The sequence below is a fragment of the Lactuca serriola genome, chromosome 3, assembly GCF_051521515.1.
Source record: "Lactuca serriola cultivar US96UC23 chromosome 3, Lser_US96UC23_V15, whole genome shotgun sequence".
Classification (NCBI taxonomy): domain Eukaryota; kingdom Viridiplantae; phylum Streptophyta; class Magnoliopsida; order Asterales; family Asteraceae; genus Lactuca; species Lactuca serriola.
This window is the reverse complement of record NC_136410.1, coordinates 23,376,351-23,385,156: the sequence shown is the minus strand read 5'-3', so window position 1 is coordinate 23,385,156 and position 8,806 is coordinate 23,376,351. Positions and strand designations below refer to the sequence as shown.

Genomic DNA, 8,806 nt, shown 5'->3' with positions numbered 1-8,806 from the left:
AGAATTAGGTTCAAATGTTTTTAGCAACTATTGTGTGTCTAAATGCACCAATAAGAATTCAACAAAAAATAAATAAATCATTAATGTAAAAAAAAAGGGTAGATGAGTCATTTTGTTTTTATAAAGTAAAAATAAATTCTTATATATTTTGTATATCCCTTAAATCACGTGTACTATTGTTTGACTTATTTAAAATCATCATATCCACAACCCTAAAGGCACAAAGAGGGGACGCGTCTTCTTCAACAGATCGAGAATATGGAACAATCGAATGGGAGCAGTCAAAAATCAAGGGCACTAGTGAGGGTCAAACAGATTTGCAGGGAGGGCTGAGAAAGGGACTTCGGTCCTCATCGTCGTCTTCATCAGATCGAGAAGGCATCAGGCGATTGAGGGAAGTCGAATGGTGGTCCCTTAAATCACGTGTGCAGTTTTTTTATAAACCTTATCATTTTCAAGTCTCCAAATAATTAACCCTACGCCGTCGTCGACATTTTCTTCATCGTCTTCATATACTACAGGCAACACAACCATCATCTTCACGGCATATGATTGATTTTTCTACAAAGATTAGTAATGAGACATATGACACACACCATCGATCAGATCCAGGTAACTTTTTTTTTTGTTAAAAAATGTCATATTTAGACACTAAGTTCTTTAGTTATGTAGAATTGAAAATATTCCAACTTGCTGTCTTAGTGAACTGTTGGTGGAATTGAAAATATTCCGATTTGCACACCAACTGTTTGTTAAAATGTCTCAGTGAACTTCGGTTACTTATTCCAAAATTTGTTCTTTCTTGCTTAATGAGTCACTTTCAGTTAGAAGGAAGCATAGAAAAAGATGTTAGTTCGTATGGTTCCAACTCTTGTATCAGGGCCTTATAATGTAAGTAACATTCTTTATTCATGTGTTCAAGTTGATGAGTTTCAATTTCTTTTATGTGGATGCTCTTCTTTCTTACAAAATAATGTTTTCAAATCTTATATGAAAACCACGTTTCTATGCTTTAATGGGTCTGCCATATATTTTGTTTTTCTTTCGGTTATGGAATACAATTCTAGGTTGTTTGTGCCTTTTTATTTTTCATCAACACAAATTAATTTACTCTTTGAACCTTGTGGTATGCATTCTAAATCATGTTGCTGGAAATTATGTTTATATGTAAACTATTGCAAGTAAATCAAATATGGTTTTTGGCTTGTTTGATGATAATGTCTAACAAGTGTTTGTTGAAATGTCTGAAAGAGTATTTAAAGAATTTAACATTGTGGTATGCATTCTGTCAGAATTACTAGCTGTAAATACAATATCTTGAATGTATTCTATATATTCTATCAGAATAAAATCGATGTATTCTGCCAGAATGCATTATATGCATTATATCATATTCTATGTATTCTACCAGAATATATTAAGTGATAGTTAATTGTAAGAATTATTAGTTTTTGTTGTATTTGTGATAGGAATGTTTGGAAGAAGGCGTTGAAGACCTTGATATTCTTTTAGAATATGTATAATTATATTAAAATGTATAAAGATTTTAGTCTGTAAGAATATGTATGAATTTGTATTTAAGTTTGGATGTATAAGAATATATTAGAATGTTTGTTATTTTTCAACATCTGATTCAAAAATTTTGTTTTTCTTCAATAATATTTTATTAGAATAAAATTCTGAAAGAGCATCATTCTAACAAAATAATATTCTATTAGAATAAAATTCTGAAAGAGCATCATTTTAACAAATAATATTCTGACAGAATAAAATCGGTAAAAAATTGAAATTGAATTAATTAAAAAATTCAGATTTTTTTTATATTAGGAGAATTAATCATCCCTAAAAATCCGAAAATTTCCTTTTATAAATGTAGTTAATTGTCCAAAATACCATTTTGCTTAAAATTGTGTGATTATATGTTACATGTTACCCTATTGTAATATCATACACCCTCAAATCATGTCCATTGATTAATTTCATCTATTGGTCCAGATTTGTGCATTCTGGCACACAATACTTAGTAAAAACAAAATAACCTAAGCCTATATATATATATATATATATTATTGTTTCTTCAAGAAACCAAATCTTATTTTCAATTTCTAGAACTTATTTTTTATCGAAAAAAAATCTCAAAATATTTAAATTCATATATTAACATTGTGAATGTGAAAAATATTTTTCGTATTCATCGTGTGAATGCAGATTCACGTTGTGAATTTTCAAAGATTCACATTGTGAATTTGACGTAAAAAAAAATCGAATTTTATATCATTGGAAAAAGGATAAAAAGTTATGAATTTCTGTATTTTTAGTTTTTTTTTATAAAAAATAAATTCTAAAAGTTGAAAAAAAAGATTGGTTCCTTGGTTAATTATAGTTCTCTATTGAACCTCACTATATATATATATATATATATATATATATATATATATATATATATATATATATATATATATATATATATATATATATATATTTCTTAGGTTATAAAGACAAGTTGAAGGTGGTAAAAATGTTGGTTTATAAACTAAATGTTTCAAGGTTGAAACTGTTTGTTTACTTGAAGATCCCAAATTTTTTTATTTGCTTAGAGCCCCAAAATGATTAAGCCACCCTTAATTGTCGGTTTAATCATTTGTAATGTCATAAGATAAATCTACATTAAAAAAAAAAGAGAAATACAAAACAACAATAACGTATTCAAGATCTATGCACAAGTTCAGAAACCATATATGATTTCCATCCAATATCCATATAAAGTACACATACAATTCATTCAAATTCTATACACACTGTATTCCGCCTTATTCTTTCACCGGTGGATTTTGTTTTCTTAGAATTTTGCAAAAAAAAAAAAAAAGACCATCTCCCAATCTATATCATGTTAATCCTACCAAAATTCAGGATCAAAAATGTATAATAATTAAGAACTAATAATGTTGATGATGCTACTAGAGCTATAGTTCCAGCCCTTCATCTAATATGATCTCGGGATGCACTGCAGCACTAGTCAAATTTAGGGCTCTTCGTAGCTTTCGTGGGTCAAACACTTCAACTTCAATCACAAAAACTGAACTCACTGGTCGATGATCTGACATCTTCATTTCTGCTCGATTATAGCAAAGCTGTTTTATGCCTTTTCCCAACCATAATATGCGATCACACCTGCATATTTGGGTTGATTCAGTACATAAGCTTTGACTTTTGAGGTCAAAATAACTACTTTTCAGTAGGAATCACATATCAAAGAGAGTATATGTAACTACTTACCATGCAGGTGTTCTCCTCTTCTCTCCTTCTTTTGGATTTTCACCCACATATTTATCTGAATTCATTTCATACTTGTATGTTGGTGCAAAGTCAATAGCTCCTTCATTCCATCCATGGAAAACATGCCCTCTTCTCAGTTCTTTGCAAAGCTACAAACCATAAAACATCCCACTTAGCCAAAAACTAAGATACTCTTTCCTTTTGACTTAATAAATTTAATGGGGACATGACTTAATCTGGTTAGCTCTTGATTAATAACCTGATCGCTATAGAGGAGTTCATCCCACTGTTTCATGGCAACGAGCTTTCGGACCTCTGCATCCTGCTTATTGATACGATAATTCAAGTCTCCAAACCAGAATATCTGACTGTGTTGTGAAACCGACAAACGTTACAAATAATCCCACGAATGATTTTATAAAAAAAAAGTATCGTATTTATTTCAAAAAGTTTACTTACTCATGACATGGAATTGTTTGTGGTTGATCGGGATCTATAACAGACGAAAAACGAGTCCTTTTCAAGATCTCAGATACGTTCGAATTCCGTCTCTCTTCATCCCCATCCTTGTGTCCCGATGTCAAATGAGAACAAACAAAACATAGCCTTGTTTGATACAGAGACATGCTTACAGAAACCGAGCCCTAATTCGTAAACCAATATTTAGTTTTTAGTTTTTAAGGAAAAAAAGTAAAAATCTTAGCGACGAAATTAGTGAAATTACCTTATTACCCATGTAACCCATAAGCCCAACGCCTACTGGTGACACTTTTAAGTTGTTTATATGTCTTCGTAGACTTTTACGAACCCAAACCGAGATGTATATGCCCACCATCTGCTTGCTAACAATTCGTACATACCTGATATGTTAAGAAGGGTGTTACTTGTTAGCCACTTTGATTCTTGAAGAATCAAAAAGAAAATGAAAAAAGTGTGTTTACTGTTTAGTTTACCTATGATGCGAGTTTACTTGATCATCTAAAGGCGAATTCTCATACTCCAATTCCGTTGTGTCTCCAAAAAAGTCATCTTCCTCTTCCAAAACTTGTTCTGACACATCATCAAACGAGTCAACCATGTCTGTTCTTTCTTCCTGCTCAGTCCAGAGCATACCCAGATCGCCTGAGCTATGGTGCACCCTTTTCAACCCTCCGGTGAAGGTGTTATCTTGAGGTGCTAACCAATCAGAACTACCGACTCTTGCATTGCTGCTTAAAACCCTTCGTAGCTTTGCACCAGCTGAAAGAACTTTTGGTTTTAGGTCTAGAGCTTTTTCAGGCCAGTCAAGTTTATTGATAACTTTTGTTTCGGGGAGATTTATCTTGATGGAGCTTAATTCGCCATTGTCGTTTGAGATTGGTGAATTTGGAGCACTGAAGCTTTTAGGTATGGCGACTGGCTCTGGTGATTTGTTCAAAGCTTTTCGAATAATCGCCTCCCATTTTGATATCGGCCTTCGTGTTTCAGCTCCGAGTACATTCCCAGCACTCAAAGGGACAACTTCTTGAAAACTGTAAATTAATCAAAGTCAAACCAATTACTTTCAAGATTCACAGAATTTCATGTGAATACTATACGGATTTAATAAACAATTGCTACCCTTTTTAGTACATGCTGTAACTTTAAGGGTAGTACGCGGATACAACGTAAAAGCTTAAAGAATTCGCATCAATTCAGGAGTTGAAATCTTAGGCGTTTGACCTCAAAAGTCAAACTTTATGCTTTACGAATTTATGATTTTATGGATTGGATTATTACCCAAGAATATATATATCCGATGGTTGATCCATACAGAGCCACTCATCGATCTCAAGATCTTCGTTAGGGAGCTTTCCAGCAACATTCCATGTGCCAATTGTCATCCTGCTTAACAACAGGTGACACGATTAATCCAAAAATCGATTTCATTTATTTATATGAAAAAAAAGAAGAAAAGAAAGGCAAAAACAGACGATTTTTGATAACAAGATTCAAGAGCCAAACCTCACATCTTTTGGTTTAATATAATGAACGCGTAATGTCTCTGATTTCCCCCTCTTATGTTTTATCACCCCTTTTCCAGGCATGCCTGAATTTATAGAAACATCAAATTATTAGACGACATAAAAACACATAAGATCATCTTTTTCAAAGGGATCAAAAGACCAAAAACCCCTATGTTTCTGCATCAGATTGAACCAAAACGAGTCTTGTAAGAGACTGGTATGGCGGGCTTATATGTAATTTTACTCCAGGGATTTTCCACAAAAGGAAAATGCGGCAGTTCTTGTGACATACCCACGATGGAAAAAAGTCTAAAAAAAAACAAGAACAGTGAAAAAGAGATGGTTACCATCTAAGGTATGACTTGTACACGAAGACATGTTTCTCTGTGTTCTTCGAGCACATTTCTTATCAAAATGAATTCTTTCGTTTCTAAGAGAGCAAACTGTGAATCAATAAGAAACGAGAACGATTAATTAGAAGGAATCAAAAGAATGTAAAAGTGATCTTTTTGAAGGTCTGAATATACCATCGTCTTCACTTTCAGTCTCTGTATCAACTTCATCTTCACTAAAATCATTATGCTGTGGCTGAATGTTTAACCATTTCTTCATCACCATTGATGGCCAGAATGCCTACAAATAATAAAAAAGATCACAACTTTTCACCATTTTTGGCCTTCGGAAGTAATAAAGATTAGTCAAAACATACCTCAGAGCGCCTTCCTCTTCGGGTTTTCATTGTTTCAGAAGAAAAGAAAACAAAAAAAAAAAATTTGTTGTAGATTTTGCGAGCACTAGAAACGTGTAGCGTGTATATATATGTATATTATGGGAGATCCTCAATAAACAATGTTATAAAGAGGGCCCACTATTTGTTCCAATACATCTTAGAACGCTCGTTCTTAATCTAATGCGTATAAATATTAAAAAAATACTCTACACATGCACAACTTGGCCATATATTAATATATTATATATGTATTAAATTTTCAAAAAGACCATACTAGCCCTGAACCGAATCCTTGGAAACTTTGACCACCCACGGTTTTTGAAAGGATATTGTTCTCTTATATGAATAGATTGTAATAATGGTTTAATAGATACTAATTGACTTTTTGAACCCTCGTGCATGACTTTTCATAACAATTAGCAAATAAGCCATCCTTTAAAAAATGACAAATACTTAAAACAATATCGTTTGCAATTAACATGTGTTTCAAAAGGACATTAATGATTAATGAGAGTAGTTATGGAAGTGAGCCAATATGGAATAAAAACATAGAAGTTATGGTCAATTTTGCAAACACCCATAACCTCAACTAGGATGAAAAGTCAAATTTGACCTTCTCTAATCGGTCACAGCTAATCTTTTTCTACGAAAAATTAAATAGAAAAACATAATCTTGTTGAATACAGTGATGAAAGCAACCCACAAGTCCCGTTAAAAAACTAGACATCGCTTTCACTACAACTAATACACAGTAGCACAGTTGGATTTTGATGGAAAACACACCCTTAACTTTCGAAAAGAGTGCATCAAGCCACACAAATCATTTGACTTTAAGTAATTATAATAATTGGATTTTGACCTGATAAATCTTGCAATCTATTTGCTTATTGTACGATCACTAGTTATCAATTAGGGATTAATTATTTATATCTTAAACATGGTCCCCAATCGAAGCTTACGTCAGCTCATCAGTCACACAACAACTAAAATTAGGTTTGTTTCACCAGAATATCTAGACATATATTAAAAAAAATCCAATCAATCAGAGTGAAACACAATTGATAAAGACACAATCAGTATAAATATTGCTATAATCAATTAAAATATAAATATTGCAAACCACCTTGAGAGTAAAGATTTTTAAAGACCCCACATGATAAAAGAGGCAGAGTTAGGCAAAAAAAGAAAAAAATAAAATAAAAAGGCCAAGATGCGTACAACACATAATCATCTATCATCATAGCAATTTCAAGTCAATTGGGTATTCATAAAGCATATCAAATTGCTTAGCTGTATGTTATTTGGCAGGCAGGCAGGCCTGTGTGATCACACAGAAAACACATATGACGACCATGGAATTTCTAATTATAAAAAGTAAAAGGACCCATAAGTGAATCGATTCAACGAAACTTCTTCATAGCACTATATGTGGAGGCTAATGATTGGAGTAAAAATCTTTTTCTTAAACGAAAAGGTAATATCAATATGTGAAAATTGTAAAAAAAAAAAAAAAAAAAACCCTTATATTTTAATCCACAATATCTTGGTAGAAAGTTGACATCTTTGTTTGAATTGGAACAACCCCAAGTATTTTCTTGGATTTCTTGTGGTTCTAAGTTTGAATACCTAAAAAATGGGGTGGGGGGGGGGGGAATTAAATTCTACCAATAAATAGTTTGTACAAATCAAAATCAAAAAGTACTTGGTGATAAGAACATACGAAGGTGGGTGGGGAAGAAAAAGGTTGTACCTTTCTTTTTTCAAGAAAATGAAAATAGGAGCATTATAAGCCAAGGACCAAGAAGAAGATGCCAATCTACTCCAGAGTGTGATAGCAACAAGGAGGGAGTGGAGGTGGGGGGGCTCACTCTATCACCCGATAGATGAAAGAAGAGAAGGGAATGTAAGGTTGAATGCGTGTATTTTCCTACCAAGACAAAAAAATAAATAAAGGAAGATGAAATGTAGAAACTAACTGTATCTCTGGGTCTACCAAATTTTAGTTATCTTCAAGTCACAGCAAGAATTATCTTCACCTATTATGAATACTTGTAGGGTGTGGGGTTCATCCTCTAGGACCTAGGTGTAGGTGGATGGCCTAAATTTTGTTTTCTCTTTTGTAGTTTTTCCAAAAGTTGACTCTTATTTTTTTGTAATTAATCAGCAAATACATATATATATGAAATAAAAATTATATATTTAAAATACCAACAAAGACTATAAAATATTTTTTTTTATTAAGTTGAAAATCAATTAAAACATTGTCATTTCTCATTTAGTTTGTCGCAACATATTTTTTCAAGGAATTGGCATTACACAGGTGCACTTGAGTTGGTGATCGACATCCTCTTGACCCTAATCCAATTTTTAAGCCAATTCCCTTCGTAGTCCGTACTACAAAAAATAAGATTATATCATTTCAGATGATTGGTTATTTGACTTATTTCACATATACTTTTTTAGGATCGTTGTCTCATTCTTCATTTTTTGTTGTTTTTTGTACCAATTTGTATTTGGGGTGAAATCCTTACTTGTGTGTAATGTTTTAAAATTCACAGTAAATTTTCATTAAAAAAAAATATTTAAACCATACCATTGAGTTGTTCCAAAATCAGTTACAGTAATTAATCATTTTATCATCAAAGTATAAATCATAAACACTCATTGCAGAAAACGTTGTGGGATGCTCTGTAGTCACGTCAAACCCTACCCTTTACAACCAGAAATACCTGAAACCATAATAAAACGTTCTATTTTTCACAACCAAAAATGTCTTTTTTAAATTAAAGAAAACACCAGTCGATAATCCAAATTA

At 32.2% G+C, this 8,806-nt stretch overlaps 1 protein-coding gene across 2 annotated transcripts; it reads right to left on the bottom strand.

The window, feature by feature from the left end:
* Positions 1-2,714: 2,714 nt before the first annotated feature.
* On the bottom strand, positions 2,715-7,004 carry IP5PII (myo-inositol polyphosphate 5-phosphatase 2). 2 transcript variants are annotated; one of them, XM_079029451.1, is made up of 11 exons: positions 5,971-7,004; positions 5,789-5,894; positions 5,609-5,704; positions 5,260-5,344; positions 5,035-5,139; positions 4,230-4,787; positions 4,001-4,136; positions 3,736-3,920; positions 3,536-3,644; positions 3,277-3,425; positions 2,715-3,171 (listed from the first exon to the last, which is right to left on the bottom strand). In XM_079029451.1, exons 1-11 carry the CDS (start codon positions 5,998-6,000, stop codon positions 2,964-2,966), a joined length of 1,767 nt encoding a protein of 588 aa, XP_078885577.1. In that variant the 5' UTR covers positions 6,001-7,004; the 3' UTR covers positions 2,715-2,963. The 2 variants fall into 2 exon arrangements, with proteins under 2 accessions (XP_078885577.1, XP_078885578.1); XM_079029452.1 differs by having other exon boundaries at positions 5,265-5,344; positions 5,971-6,018.
* Between the last annotated feature and the right edge of the window lie 1,802 nt (positions 7,005-8,806).